The sequence below is a fragment of the Populus euphratica genome, unplaced genomic scaffold (assembly GCF_000495115.2).
Source record: "Populus euphratica unplaced genomic scaffold, PopEup_1.0 scaffold5.1, whole genome shotgun sequence".
Classification (NCBI taxonomy): Eukaryota; Viridiplantae; Streptophyta; class Magnoliopsida; order Malpighiales; family Salicaceae; genus Populus; species Populus euphratica.
The window spans coordinates 3,419,894-3,435,043 of record NW_011499848.1 but is presented as its reverse complement, the minus strand read 5'-3'; the positions used below and the strand labels follow the sequence as shown (position 1 = coordinate 3,435,043).

Genomic DNA, 15,150 nt, shown 5'->3' with positions numbered 1-15,150 from the left:
TTTTTTTTATTAACTCCAATAATTTTTTTTAATAAAAACTATTATCCAAATAATTTGAGAAAAGATTTGAATTAATCTGTTAATCCACGGTTAACTCACAAATCCAACCTCAGCGTTAGACCGTTTGATTTTTTATAATCCTAGCCCACCTACACAAAAAGCTCATTTTTTTTACATGAAAAACAAGAGGCATATATCTCAATCATGCAAGCCGTTGAATGCACACCATCTCTCCCATTAGTTAATACTGTAGTTATAAATTTTGGAAGGAATCAAGCTCGGATTTTTTTTTTTTGAAAAATAATACAAGTTGGTGAAAGTTTTGGTAAAAATATGACCTATTATAAAATTATTTAAAAAATAATATAGTTTCAATACAACCATGATTCTAAATATTAATTTTATAACAATTCTTATCGAAAATAGTGGTTGTTTGCACACAAATTAAATATATATGTCTTATGCAAAGTAATTAACATCTACATAAATCAACATAAAAAATTATGAAGATCCAAATGTTAAAAAATAAAATAGGAGATAAGTTGATGCGTCACGGGGAAGAAAAAAAAGAAAAAAAAATAAATTACTAGAGATATATTAGTGCTTTGTTTTCTACCTATATGATATCAATAAAAAGATTTTGATTAAACAATTTTAATTATACTATAAAAGAACAATAAATAAGTTTGTAATGAATTATTGATTTTGTTTAAGGTTAATTTTGCGTTAAGGTAAATTTTGGGTTAAGGTAATTTATGGTTTAGTTAATGCCAAATAAAACTATTAATTAATTATGATCTTGTTTGGTGTTTTTTATAGTGCGGTTAGAATCATCTTGTCAAGGTCTTTTTAATAATATTAAGTGTGTAAAAAACAAATATTCAATGTGTCTCGAGTACTTTTTTCTTTCTTTCTTTTCTTTTTCTTTCTTCATTTTTCTTTCATACCATACCAACTTATCTTCCCTTTTATTTCTTGGTAATTGAATCTTGATTCTTATATTTTAATTACTAGTTATTCATGAAATTTTATGTTGATTTTTGTAAATATTAATTAATTTTTTTTTTATGTTGATTTTTGTAAATATTAATTAATTTTATTTTTTTTCTTGAGTGAAAAATCATTGTTTCCGATAGCAGTTATTACAAAAACTAATATTCAGAATTATATTGTGTTGTGTTATTTTCTATATATTTTTCTGACCCATATCATTTTCTAAGTACTATTGACAAATTATATTATAATCATAAATTACCCATAAAAAATCAAACTAAACCTCCCATTTTTATTTTTTTTTAGATTAACGTGTTAATCATAAATTACCCATAAAAAATCAAACTGAACTTCCCATTTTTTTTTTTTTTAGATTAACGTGGGTGTCCGGGCCAACTTGCGCGCACCACGACTAATCCCACGGGCCCTGAAGTTAACGACCATGTAAGCCTCCAGTGGCCATCATATGAGCAACCAAGGACTCGAACTTGAAACCACATAGAGAGCAAACCCCTTGATTCTAAGTCCTTACCACTTGGCCACCACCTAGAACTTCTCATTTTCTATGGATGGGAAATAAGTACTCCGACTTTATATATTAGTCGTCGATCCACTAACCTGCTCCTCGTATTCAATGTTAAAACAAGGGCAGACCATGATCAACTTAAAATGAATTAGAACCCTAGATAAAATTATAAATAAGGCTTTTTAAAATATTTAAAAAATATTTTTTATGTAAATGGCAAGTAGAATCTCGAGTAATCTTCATTTTATACATGAGATCTTAACATTTTGTTAAACGAGGATAGTTTTCATTTTATAAAACATAAATAACAAGTATGTTGTGTATTGTTGGAATCTTTTTATTAAGTTGAGGGATTGCACTCTTATTCAAGTTGCGTATATGCCCCACCTCAAAGAATAGAATAACCAATGGCTCTCATTACATTAAGAACATTGCAGAAAAGGAAACAAGAAGTTGATTTCTTACCCTTGAAAAAAATATAAAGAGAGAAAAAACTTCCACTCCATCTCCTATCCTTACCTCATTAGCTATTAGCTCAGGTGGGTTTGTAGGTTATATTTATTTCAATTTTAAGTATCACCGCACTTTCAAATTTAAAAGATTGCAAGAAACTTGCGGCTACATTTAAGAAACTCATGTGCATGTGTAAATAGTCCATGTTAAACTTAAATTGGAGATAAATTTAGTAATAGTGCTGTGAAATAATACTCCAAAAATACCACTTTAAGTTTCTGGATCGAGTTCTTCAATAATTTCTGTCTTAATTGAACGTCGAAATTTTTATAAAATTCTCAACAAATGATGCCTCTTTAAAGTGATGTTTTCCATTAAAAATATGTGAAGCGTTGAGGCAGAAAGCTCAATTGACAATATGAGTCCTTTGAAGCCTAATCGAAACAAAAGAATTCCATTGAGATTCAAGTTATAGTTTAGGGACTAATTTGAATTTTTTCTAAGAGATTGTAGCCTCCTTTGAGTTGTCAAAAAGACGATGTCCCAAGGAGACCCAAAAAGAAAAAAAAACACCCACACAAAAAAAAAGGGTGGGGGGGTTGTTTGTTCGCTTTACATAGACAGAGGGACACAGATTCTACCAGCCCGTCAAAAATGGCGATGGCAAGTATTGCAAAGAGAAAGGCATGCTTTTTAACAAGAAACTTATCAAATTCTCCAAGTGCTGATGCTTTGAAGTTGTCTTATTCACTCACAAAATTCTCTCTTGGGTTTGCTACCTCAGGATCTGAAGAGAACGATGTGGTTGTCATCGGTGGTGGACCAGGTGGCTACGTGGCTGCTATTAAGGCTACCCAGCTGGGTCTTAAGACTACTTGTATTGAAAAACGCGGTACTCTTGGTGGTACTTGTCTTGATGTTGGTTGTATCCCTTCAAAGGTAATTTCTTTTTTTGTTTTGGTTTTTTTTTTAACCTGTTCTTGTATTAAAGTTGTCGATTTTTTTCTATCCGTTTTTTTGTGAGATTTTATGGTTTGTTTGGTTTCAGATCCATTTATATTGTTTGTTAGCTGAATTTGATTGGTGAGTTTTTAGTTGAAATGGAAATTTTTTTTATTGCTTGTTTGAGAGGGAATTCTTGTCATGTGACACCCTTATGAATTCTCGAACATTTTTTTATCTGGCTATTGGATAAGTTTTTGATTGTTTAATGAAAGAAATCAAAAGTAGTGGAAGATTTTTTTCTCTATTGGATTCAGCATTTTGATTTCCTAGGTGAAAGTGCATTGCGCAGTATATGCAAGGACCAGAGTATGCTGTAATCAATTCCAGTTAGGCAGTGGATTTAGAGTATCAAAGTAGAACTTTTAAGGTGTGTTTGATTAGTTCTACTGATTATCTGCTTACCTGCCTGTGGAAGACATGGTGATTTGTATAGAATAGTAAGCAGCTCGTTTATATTAATTCGTCTAAGGCGTGCTGGAATTCAATGTATTATCAATTGTGTATGTTCTTGTGCTATTTTGAAGATAACAACCAGAAGTCGTACTCCTGAATTGTTGACTAATTTGGTACGTTATTAATTCATTTGATTTAGTTATTTAACCTATATTTTGTAACTCTGTTATTTTTTTATTTTTTTATAGCTAAAATCTTTTATAAGCACAGGGAAAATATGTCTGCATGCCTTAACATATATCAAATTTGAATTGGTCTAGCCCTTCTTATTTTCAGGCTCTTCTTCACTCATCACACATGTTCCATGAAGCCCAACATTCATTTGCTAGCCATGGAGTGAAGTTTTCTTCTGTTGAGGTTGATTTACCTGCCATGATGGCCCAAAAAGACAAAGCCGTATCTACCCTTACTCGAGGTATTGAAGGTTTATTCAAGAAGAACAAAGTCAACTATGTCAAAGGGTATGGCAAGTTCATATCCCCATCCGAGGTGTCAGTGGACACCATTGATGGTGGAAACACTGTTGTGAAAGCTAAGAATATCATAATTGCCACGGGTTCTGATGTCAAATCTCTACCTGGGATTATCATTGATGAAGAGAAACTTGTATCTTCTACTGGTGCTCTGGCTTTGCAGCAGATTCCAAAGAAACTTGTGGTCATTGGAGCAGGCTATATTGGACTTGAAATGGGCTCAGTGTGGGCCCGGCTTGATTCAGAAGTAACTGTCGTTGAGTTTGCTCCAGATATTGTCCCAAGCATGGATGGGGAAGTTCGCAAGCAATTTCAAAGTACACTTGAGAAGCAGAAGATGAAATTCATGCTCAAAACTAAGGTTGTAGGAGTTGATACTTCTGGAAATGGTGTGAAGTTGACAGTTGAACCGGCATCTGGAGGTGACCAGACAACTCTTGAAGCTGATGTGGTCTTGTCTCTGCTGGTAGGACTCCATTCACTGCTGGACTTGGGCTGGACAGGATTGGTGTGGAGACTGACAAGGATGGTCGAATTTTAGTCAATGAAAGGTTTGCAACAAATGTTTCCAGTGTCTATGCTATTGGGGATGTGATTCCTGGCCCAATGTTAGCACACAAGAAGAAGATGGAGTTGCTTGTGTAGAATTCATAGCAGGCAAACACGGCCATGTCGACTATGATAAGGTCCCTGGAGTTGTCTATACACATCCTGAGGTTGCATCTGTTGGTAAAACTGAAGAGCAGGTTAAGGCACTTGGTGTTGAGTACCGTGTTGGGAAGTTCCCTTTCTTGGCAAACAGTCGTGCCAAGGCAATTGATGATGCTGAAGGGTTAGACAAGATAATTGCAGAGAAAGAGACAGACAAAAGATTGGGAGTCCATATCATGGCGCCAAATGCTGGAGAGCTCATTCATGAGGCAGTGCTGGCTCTTGCTTATGATGCTACTAGTGAGGACATATCACGTGTATGCCACGCACATCCAACAATGAGTGAGGCATTGAAGGAAGCTGCCATGGCTACTCATGACAAGCCCATTCACATCTAAAAGGATCGATTATTACCTTCTTCTTTTCATTTTTGCTGAACGACTTTCCAAATTCCTTAGTAAAAACTGCCTCTGCTATGTTCACCCTTTATTGGAGCAGATGGAATGTTTGAATAGGAATTTGCCATTCATTTCCTTATATCTATATGAGAATAACTAAACACGTCCAACATTCATGATAGATGAGTACATGTATTTTTAGTCAATGGTCTTTACTAATTGTCCGGGAATGTTTGTGCAGCTGGGATTTATTCTAGGTTCCACTGGACTTTCACTTGTGATCTGCAGAATTGTCAGTGGAGATGGTTGTTGGGATCCCATCCTAATTGCTGAATTCTTAATTCAGTTTCCAGCCTATTTGTGGCATTCATGCATTATAGTCGTGGAGCTTTGGCTTTTTGCTACTGTTAGTTTTGGTTACAAGTGATATGCGAAATGTAGCACACTTGTATCTCCGGCCTGGTCACAGGTGCAGGTCATCAATAACCCTTGCGAAAAACCGAAGAACTAACCATTCGATTTGCGCGTTCCATTTGTCTCACCTGACGCGCTAACGTCAGAATTTTCTGTTCCTTTTCCTTCCTCTGGAGATGTATTATGTCTATGGCGGGGGGTTACAATATGCAGGGACCTATATCAACTAAGGATACAGCCAAGTACTTCCTTTCCCTCGAACCTGCCTATGAATGTTTGCGAGCATCCATTACTGACAATTTAAAGCATCCATTTTTCAAACAGGAACGAAATCTATATGCTTGCCCAAAAGGAGACGTTTGTTAAATTGAAATGACTATTTATTAGCCTTGTTACAGAAATGGACGTGCTGTATTAGATGATAATCCCTCTAGTCCTCGTGCCTATGAAAAGGAAAAATATAACGGGAGGCAGAACATGTGCATGGTGAAATGAGAACTACAGAAGTAAAAGATTTCATCCATCATGTTCCAAATTCCAATGATCAAACGCCAGTAGTTGATCCAAGTTCCCAAAGAAGAAACCATCTAATAAAAGTAGGAAAGAGGACAAACATTTGTTACAAATACGACTGCTCTCATCACTTCTCTTTTCTTTTAGAAGGACCTAAAATTTCACTTCCTTGACCATTTGGGACATCTAAATAAAAACACCAATCCATCACTCTGCTCATCAAAGACAAAGTATCCCTTATGCAAAATCCCAGGACTTACTGTCTTTCCCCATGTTCACTGCAAATTCACGATGGTGGAGTTACTGGAAAGTGCAATCACAAATCCTCTCGCATATCTGTCCTCCTCCTGGCCTGTAGTGCCAACCGTGCATCTCTCTCCCTCTCAAATTCCCGGTAATCTGTTCGTTCCAAGAAAGAAACCCTCTCCAAATACTGGTTTGAGCTCTTCTTGTATGCATCTAACTCGTCTTCTAACCCCTTATTTTCTTCCTTAAATTCTCCCCAATCCTTTTTCGTCTTGTCAAGCACACTGAGCTTTGGTTTCTTCTTGATTTGTTCAAGAACAGCATCAACAGCAGAAGGTGCAGGAGCTTTGGCCTTTTCAGTTGCTTCTTTTGAATCTGCATCAACAAGCTTCCTAACTTCAATTTCCTGACCAGCAAAGTCTCGAACCTCCTTAATCTGAAAAGGAAACAAATTTTGTGAACTATGTGATGTAGAATGAATAAAAGGAAATCTAGGGGGATAAAAGAGAAAAAGAAGTGATGATGAATCAACAATAACACACAAAGAATCCACCTTGATAAACAAGAATAAACATATATCTAAAACCAGACTCCACATCAATTTCTTTGACAAAAAACATTTTGGAACGCACAGTACAACACGCTTCGCATAGGCACCAAGAAAACCAGATGGCTGAGATGTACTTGATAACCTTGTTCTTGGACCACATTGCCATGACAATCAAAGTGATGGTACGTAAACTGGCACACAGAACAAGAACACATGCTTGAAATTCAAATCAATTTCTTACCTGTGTTGAATAAAGGAGGCATGTTTGATTAAAGTTAGCTTAGAAACAGCCATAACTTGACATAGACAAGCAGATGCAACTCAAGTTTAAAGAGTTAGGAGATGACTTATTCAGACATTTTTATCATAAATTATTCCCATTTAGCAAAGACACTAATACTGGTTATCATGCAATGGATCCATCTTCATGTTACTGCAAACAATTGTCAAGCTCAGCCAAATAGTTTTCATGGCTAAAAAGCCATAAGATGGCTAGCTAAGTACAGGGAAAAGGAGAAAAAGAGCTCACCTCAACTTTACCCCGGCCTGCTGCTGCTGCTGCAGCTGCGGCAGCAGCATCCTTAACTGCAGAGAGAGCTGCAGCAGCAAGCTTCCTGGCTTCATCACCACTTCCATTTTGTATATCATTAGCTCTCCTCTGTGGTTCATCATGCCCAGAGTATTCCTTTCGCTTTGTTGCCATGCCCAGATAGGTCATCCAATTCTATGAAATAAGAGAGTTAACAAACTATATCAATACAACCATCAACTGATCAATCTCGTCATAAAAAAAGAGGCAATAAAAGCCCTCACATCAGACTTAGGCTGCGGAGATTCATCCACTGTTGAACAAGATCCGTTCAAAAACGTTTTGTGCAACTTATTAGGTACTCCTTTATTCATATGCTCCCACAAGGTAGCAACCTTGCTGTCTTCAATGCTGGTACCATTATGCTGCACCTCCCCATCTTGTCCAGAGGAGTCTGCCTCCTTAGGTGTCAAGCCAAGATAAGCCATCCAGTTCTACCACATAAGGATCAGCAGAAACAAATAAAACATCAACCACCAATTATACAACTAAAATCCCATTCAAAAGAGTTAGAGAGAGAGAACATCCTCACATTATTCGCCTTCTTTGAACTAGCATTCACGGTCGAAACATTACGCTTATTTGAAAGTGATTTAGCAGTCTTATTAGAAACTCCTTTATTCATTTTTTCCCATATAGCTTCCACCCGCGATTCCATCTCTTTAAAGATCAAGAACAAACCCGTTAAAAACCACCATGTCAAAAACAATAATTTTTCCATTTGCAGTCAATGAAGTAATAAAATCCAAATCCAAGATTCATACCACCTCCTTCGGGTTTTCGGTCCGAAACAATTTCTTTAACAGACTCGACTTGAGAACCCATCATTCACATTCACCCTTCCTCCTGAAACCCACAGAGCCAAAATCCTTCAATACCAGAATAATTAAACCCTTCAATTGTGACTAGCTAAGATTTTTCATAAAACTGATATCTTGTTCACTATAATTATACAAAAAAATAAAATAAATACAAGAGAAAAGGCACAAAAGCATGCAAATCTTTACCCAAAAAAAACCCTAACTAGAGTCACTATTGACAGAAGCGAATTGACACGTACCTGCATAGAGATCAGAAACCGAAGCGAAAAAGGAATCGAACCTCTTGTTTTTCTTCTACTCTTTTTCTTTTTTTAATTTATTTGGTGATATTTTTCTTCTCTTTTATATGGGTAAAAACGGGGGCGGAGGAGGCTAGCTACCATAAAAACTAAAAATCTGGCTCCTCTTCTTTTCTTGCTTTCTTTTGTTTTTACCTGGTAAGACCCAGATAAATGTGGGGAAAGCCCATGGGCATGCGTTTAACCCATGAACAGCTATGGCCCAAAGCTTATCATAGGAAGAATAATATAGCCCATCTAAGTTGGAGCCGTTAAAGGATGACGGATGAAAAATGGTCGGGTCGGGTTTTTTCTCCCTTTCCCGAACTTCCTCTGGACCACATTGGATTCGGGTTTGGTGTTTGTACCGGGGTAATTACTCTCTAAGGTTTATAAAGGCTCCCAGTGACTCTTTCTCTTAAAAAAAATATTTTTTTTCCAAACTTTTTCACTTTTTTTTTTCTTTTTAATTTTATCCTTCAATCTTATACTTCTTCTTCCTGCATTTTATATTTTATTCAAAATTATAATTATTTATTGAGTTTCTAAAAACTATACTTAATATCCTCATAAAAAATCAACAAAAAAATATATTTTATTATCTATAAATTTATTATTATTTTGTATTTGATAATTAATATGATTTTATATTAAATATTATTTATCGTCAAAATTAATCACCCATCCTCTTCCTTTTTTTTAATAACAAGAGAATACGGTCATCCCAACTCAACGTTTTTTTTTTTTTAAAAAAACACCTATGCACCATCCTTCCATTGTCATCAGACCAAAAATCTACCATCGCATTTACTCTACCCTCTCTCGTTAAAAAGTAAACAAGGGAAATGATTTGCTAGCGCGCAACCCAAATTAAAGTACAAAAATATGTTAAAACCCAAGATCAGATAAGATCCAATAACCACTTGCTCATATTGGAAGACATTAACCTCGCCTTAATTTGTTTGGCCCATAAAATGTGTTTTTTAAAAAATAAAATTTTCTTGAATTCAAAAAACAATATTGAAAGACTTCAACCTCGACTTAATTTGCTTCCGAGCTTGTAGTTATTGTTCTGATAATGTGTTTTTTAAGTAATTTTTATTTAAAAATATATTAAAATAATTTTTAAATAAAAATATTTTAATTATTATTATAATTTTAAAATTTAATTCAATATTAATTTAAAACAAAACTTATGTAAGGGGTCAAGATGACCCGAGTTGATGTTGATGTATATTGGTTTAAAATAAAATTAATTATTTTTATAATTTTAAAATTTAATTTAAAAATTAATTTTGATTAGGTCAACATCATGAGTTGAATTGATTGTTGACTTAAATAGATATAGAAATAAAAATAATTTTAATTTTAAAATTCAATTAAATTGAGATAAAATACTTGAGATAAAGTTGTTTGTTATTATAGTTTTAGAATTTAATTTGAAAATTAATCAAATCAATGTATATAAAATAAAACAATAAAAGAATTCAATTTTTTTTCAGCACGGTGCCACAAGAGTTGGATTTTAAGTAAAAAGAAGGGTAACAGACCTCTTCAATTGCCACATACATCTTATATTGGATCTTCTGTTGGGTTTTCAGAGAGATGTAAATGGAAGCAGCTGCAGCTACTTTTATTGAGATCTTCTATTGAGATCCCTAGAACTGCAAAATCTGTTGCTAGATCGGGTTTTCTAGCTACAGTATTTGTGTGTTTTCCTATTAAGGTACTATCGATTAGTCTCATTTTGATAATGGGTTATTGAGTTTATGCATGAATTTTGTGTTTGGTGATGATTAACGTATAATCTATAGCCAACCTTCGTGATTCTTTACAAATATGCCCTCTTTCAATTAGGGTTTCTCTCTCTTAATTCAAATTTCACCGTTTCCAGATATATAAGTTGGATTTTACAATAGAAATTGCTTCTCTTAATTTGTCTATAAAAGAAAAATAGACCAATTCTTTCGCTCAAAATGCATTTATTCTGTTCAATAAGATTTAAATGGCCAAAGTTTGTCAAATGTGATTGCTCTGTTCAATATGAATGACATCCATTTTTACAGCATGTATTCATCACCGGGAACGATTTCTCATGTCTAACATGAACGTTAAATCACATGAGAGGCCATCAAAGTTTCAATTTAAAGACTAGATGCAGTTTCAATCTAAGCTGTTCATCTTCCTCCAGTGTCACACCACGAGCTATGGTACCTTTAATCGGCCTTGCTTCTAATATACCATTTCTGTCCAAGCCTAGGAATATCTCAAGAGAAGAACAATTGATGCACAAATCATCATTTGAAAAATTAAGGCATGCAGCATATGGTGCTGGAATTTTCTATCTGAGGTATCTCAAAGTAAGAGATTTTGTTTTTCCAGCATTATTTCGCTATGCATGTCATTTTAGAGAATTTTTTATGGTCCTGCGTGCTTAAAGCCTACAACCCATAAGATACTTACATTGCAAGATCCATCAACGTGACTCAGGGCTGAGCATTTTTAATTTCATCTGGTATTGGTATTGGACTAAAATAAATAATTAAATTAAATTTTTTAAAAAGTTTTTGAATTGTACTGAATCAAAAATCAGTTCAAACTAATTACTTTTATTTTGATTTAGTGTTTTTTTTCAAACTAATTCAAACCTAAATTATAATGCTTGAATTAATTTCAGATTCAATCCACTTTTTCTCTAACAAATGTTACAAGGCCCATCAGTATCAGTTTCAAACAAACAGAAAATAATTCCCAACATCGCACCCAAATCTCATCCTATCGTATACTTTTCAGGAATATATAAATTTACAAGAACTTTAATCTTTTGTGCTCAAATTCTGGAAGCTATACGTTCTCTCCCTTTGTTCCATTTATTTCAGGAGCTACACTTGGAAAAGGTTTGAATATTATGCTATCAACTTTGGTAGGTGGTGCTCCAGGTGTTGGAGCTCATCACTTACCAACCCGTTAGTGATATTAAATAGATAAACAAATTAAAGCTGCTTCAAATTATTTAACACGTTTCATTTTTTATTTTTTTTTATCTGCAGCTACAACAGTGAACTTTACAAGATTTGTTCCTGCAGTGCAGGCAAGGTATTATTATAGGCTACCCATATTCATATTGACCTCTTGTTTAGTACCAGTATTAGGCTATCGAGATGATCAAGCTTTAAAGATAACTCGCATGAGGCTATTGACAATCATCATCATAGTTCCACTGCTATTATGATATGTACTGGCATTTTTCATGTCTAGATTCGAGAGGAGCTACGCAATTTGGTAATTGGCAACATGGAGAAACTTGGGAATTATTTAGAAGGTATGCATCATAAATTAATTACCGTCCTCTTCCTTTCTTGTTCAAACACCCTTTGAAATGATGCTGCATTAAGATTATGACAACATGATAACTATTTATGTTTCTTTGTCCGTGTTAAGAATTCATGCTGACATCTCATTGATTGCTATGATCCCTTAGAAACAAACAGACTATGACATGTTCCATATAAAAACTACCGTGCATTCACGAGGTTCCTCAGAGCCAGTTCAAACTATAATAAACCCGCACGCTCTGCTTGTAGAGTATCTTGCTTCACATGAAAGAGAAAAAAATAAATAGTGCAAATGCGTCAGGTTTAACGATCCGTCACTCTTGTATTTTCACTTGCAACCATTTTTCGCGTTGCTATTAGTAACCAATTTTTAGACTTATCATCTATCCACTGCCCTTGGAATTCAAAAACAGTACAGATTTTATGAATCCATTGACACATCCATATATCATTTATGGACCCTTTTTATGAAAAAGTAGTGTTCATGTGCAAGCCCTTTCCATGCATGGTAGACTTATATGCTATCATTAATTCCACCTAGTATTTTAGAAACAACACTTTCTTCATTGTGGTACAGAGTATCCAAGCTTTGTTTTAGAGTATTTTCATCTGATAAATAACATCTCACATAAGCCGGAAAAAATTGCAACTCGGATGCGAGGCTGTTTTGTGTTTGCCGTTCATGCTTTGTGTGAAACAATGATAAAATTTTGCCATCCTTTTTTAGTTAGAAAATTCGGAGCCTTTTCTTCAAAACATGATTCCTTATCATCCTAAAAACAATATCTGTACTGCTTATATAGCTCCCCGCATCCGCTCTCGCATCTTTTTCCTCAGCATCGTGGGGGCACGAAACTGGTTTGTACCAATCAAGGGATTTTAGAAGCATACGCGGCCACAAAAAGGTCAAGTCAGCAACGCAAGAATAATGACCAGACAAGACAAATGAAGGGCAGATCATATTAATGTGTTCGTCACAAACATTCAATTGTTTATTTAATTTGGTTTTTTACAGTGGAGGAGCTAGAATACCACGATGGATTCTTATCATATACATGAATCATGAGCTCGTCCCAGATGGCAATATAATCCCATTCAACATAAATAAACAGAAAATACAAACAAATACTAATTTGGAGATTCAACACCAGAGATTATTACATCTCATAATCCATCCCATTATTATCACAGAATGCATCATCCATGGCTCGAGGAGGATATATAGCAGAAGACTAGCCTTCAGAAATCTTACTGTTTAAGCTTTGGGGACGTAGTCGATCACAATGACTTTCTCCAAGGTAGGAAACAAACCTGTGCCAAATTTAACATGAGCAGGATGAGCTACATATGCTGATCGGCCCTCTAATGTCTCAAAAGTAGCCTCAAAGATATGAGTGAAACCTTGATGAAGGTTCTCGATGCTCACGTCCGTCCCCCTGTGTATCATATCATGTCATATGAAAATGTTACAGATTGAATGTTAATTTTTTTATTTTTTTTGGGGATAGAAATTAAAACCATGCCAAGTGTTACGGTAAATGTTAAAATCTCAATGAACTTGGACTGCTACATAATCATTCTGTGCAATTCGGTATCAGAACAATTAAACTTACAGTCTCATCTCTGATTAACGAACCTTCTCTCTTATTGTTTTTTTTATTTTTTATTATTATTATATATGATGCCTATAATAATAATAAAAACATGCATAGTGAAAATCATTTAACCCAGAAACCTAGCTTGGCGGGTAATGCTATGAAAAATAATTTTATGTTAATATTTTAATATAGTTCTTCATTCATGGCTTTTTCAATTTAAAATTTGTACACACACATTATTATTTTATATTATTTAAATTCATAAACACTCGATTAAAAAGGTTTAGATAGCATAACAAAGAATCGCTAAAGCTAAAAACCTAAATCGTTAGTGAAACTCAAAAGATTAATGGACTCGTAAACAGTGCACCAAGATGGTACAGTTAGAGTTGTAAAACAACGAATCATGTTATTCCGAACCAAGTGTTGAACTACAGAGAAATAGAATATATAGAAGGTTTTTGTTAAATACCACTCGAAAGACTTCATGTGTTCGATATGGTTGAGGAGATCGGCGTAGTTCTTTACATGTTTCTCAATTTCTTCCTCTGTGGTTCCTTCTTTGAACTTGGCCAGGACTATGTGCTTCACCACCCCTTTTCCTCCCTCCATGCCTCTTCTCTTCACTTCTTTCTCTCTCTCTCTAGCTCTGTGCGATCACTTGCTTTCCAGCTAATGGAATTAGAGATGTTACCTTCTCTATTTAAAGCAATAGCGAACCCACACACTGATTCGCTGGATAAATATGAATGATAGTGTTTACACACCACACACCCATTCAACGGCGGCTGTAATTCTCTTAGGTCAAGATTTTGATTCCAAAAATAAGATTTTCATATGGTGTTTTTATACTAAATTTTAAAATAAAATAGTAATCAACAAGTAGGGAAAATGTTTTTTTCTACGTGAGAGTCGACGTATATATTTTATGAGACTTTCGTTTTTAACAATAATTTGTTTTTTATCTTTATTTTTAATAATTACACTTCTTTAATTTTTTAAACTCTTTTAATAATTATTTAGTTCTTTAATTTATTTTCTTTCTAATCGTTACATGTTAGTAGCCTATATATATCATATATTTTTATAATCAAACAGTGCCATAAACCATAGTATTTTTTGTGCTTATAAAACCTGCTGGTATTTCTTTTTGTTCTTGATCTAGCTATTTTTATGACCCTTATTATAGAGAAAGAACTTATTAAATCTTGAAAAATAATTTTGTATTAAAAAAATATATTTAAAAATAGTGTTTATACATGCTTCAAGTTTTATTTTATTTATATTCTTCATAATATTTTACTATAAAAAAATCATCTATCACCTACCATAATGTGGTTGGAAGTAAACTTATATTGAAAGAAACACCTATTAATGATTTTTATTTTTTTGCATTTTTAATTGTAATTAATTGTGTCAAATGGACCCTCGATTAAAAAAAAATGTAATATAAGAATTCATCCGAAAGGCTCTAATCCTGATACTACTCCATCTAACTAGATTGAACTATGGAATTTTGATGAAATAAAAAAAAATCCATTTTTAAAAAAGACAGATGTAAAAATAAATGAAAAATCATATTTTTATCCAAAAAATAAAAATACATTCTTCTAAGAATAAAAATATTTTTAAAATTCTCTATTTTATCTCTCCTTTTAATTTGTGTCTATTTCTTTTATATTGAATAAATGTTAGTATATGTTACTTCAGTATCATTTTTTTTTTAATCAAATATATGATGCAGTAATGGTATGGTTGCGCACCCGAATTATAGAATTGAGATCCTCTCATGTTCTCTCGAACATGATTGATTATTTTGTTTTTTAATTTAAACCTTCCAAAATAAATGAATGG

At 33.9% G+C, this 15,150-nt stretch overlaps 3 protein-coding genes across 4 annotated transcripts; 1 reads left to right on the top strand and 2 right to left on the bottom strand.

Annotated features, from left to right (window-relative positions):
- Nucleotides 1-2,569: 2,569 nt before the first annotated feature.
- LOC105115793 (dihydrolipoyl dehydrogenase 1, mitochondrial) lies at nt 2,570-5,329 on the top strand. Its single transcript, XM_011012816.1, is given in 4 exon segments — nt 2,570-2,911; nt 3,707-4,352; nt 4,355-4,519; nt 4,522-5,329. Coding segments are annotated over 4 exon segments (1,527 nt in total). The 5' UTR covers nt 2,570-2,626; the 3' UTR covers nt 4,953-5,329.
- Nucleotides 5,330-5,820: 491 nt separating this feature from the next.
- On the bottom strand, nt 5,821-8,443 carry LOC105115779 (craniofacial development-like protein). Of its 2 annotated transcripts, none has more exons than XM_011012798.1 (6): nt 8,325-8,443; nt 8,029-8,110; nt 7,797-7,924; nt 7,489-7,698; nt 7,205-7,399; nt 5,821-6,561 (listed from the first exon to the last, which is right to left on the bottom strand). In XM_011012798.1, exons 2-6 carry the CDS (start codon nt 8,090-8,092, stop codon nt 6,196-6,198), a joined length of 963 nt encoding a protein of 320 aa, XP_011011100.1. In that variant the 5' UTR covers nt 8,093-8,110; nt 8,325-8,443; the 3' UTR covers nt 5,821-6,195. The 2 variants fall into 2 exon arrangements, with proteins under 2 accessions (XP_011011100.1, XP_011011108.1); XM_011012806.1 differs by having other exon boundaries at nt 8,032-8,110.
- A 4,212-nt stretch (nt 8,444-12,655) lies between these two features.
- On the bottom strand, nt 12,656-14,041 carry LOC105115763 (probable protein Pop3). Its single transcript, XM_011012776.1, has 2 exons — nt 13,769-14,041; nt 12,656-13,134 (listed from the first exon to the last, which is right to left on the bottom strand). The coding sequence occupies exons 1-2, from the start codon at nt 13,906-13,908 to the stop codon at nt 12,954-12,956; spliced, it is 321 nt and encodes a 106-aa protein (XP_011011078.1). The 5' UTR covers nt 13,909-14,041; the 3' UTR covers nt 12,656-12,953.
- Between the last annotated feature and the right edge of the window lie 1,109 nt (nt 14,042-15,150).

Coding starts and splice junctions, on each gene's coding strand:
- LOC105115779 (XM_011012798.1), bottom strand. CDS start 8,092: ATGATGGGTTCTCAAGTCGAGTCTGTTAAAGAAATTGTTTCGGACCGA. Junction 7,699..7,796: donor GTTCAAAGAAGGCGAATAAT/GTGAGGATGTTC, acceptor CTTATGTGGTAG/AACTGGATGGCTTATCTTGG. Junction 6,562..7,204: donor CAGGCCGGGGTAAAGTTGAG/GTGAGCTCTTTT, acceptor TTTCCTTTTCAG/ATTAAGGAGGTTCGAGACTT.
- LOC105115763 (XM_011012776.1), bottom strand. CDS start 13,908: ATGGAGGGAGGAAAAGGGGTGGTGAAGCACATAGTCCTGGCCAAGTTC. Junction 13,135..13,768: donor CACATGAAGTCTTTCGAGTG/GTATTTAACAAA, acceptor TATGATACACAG/GGGGACGGACGTGAGCATCG.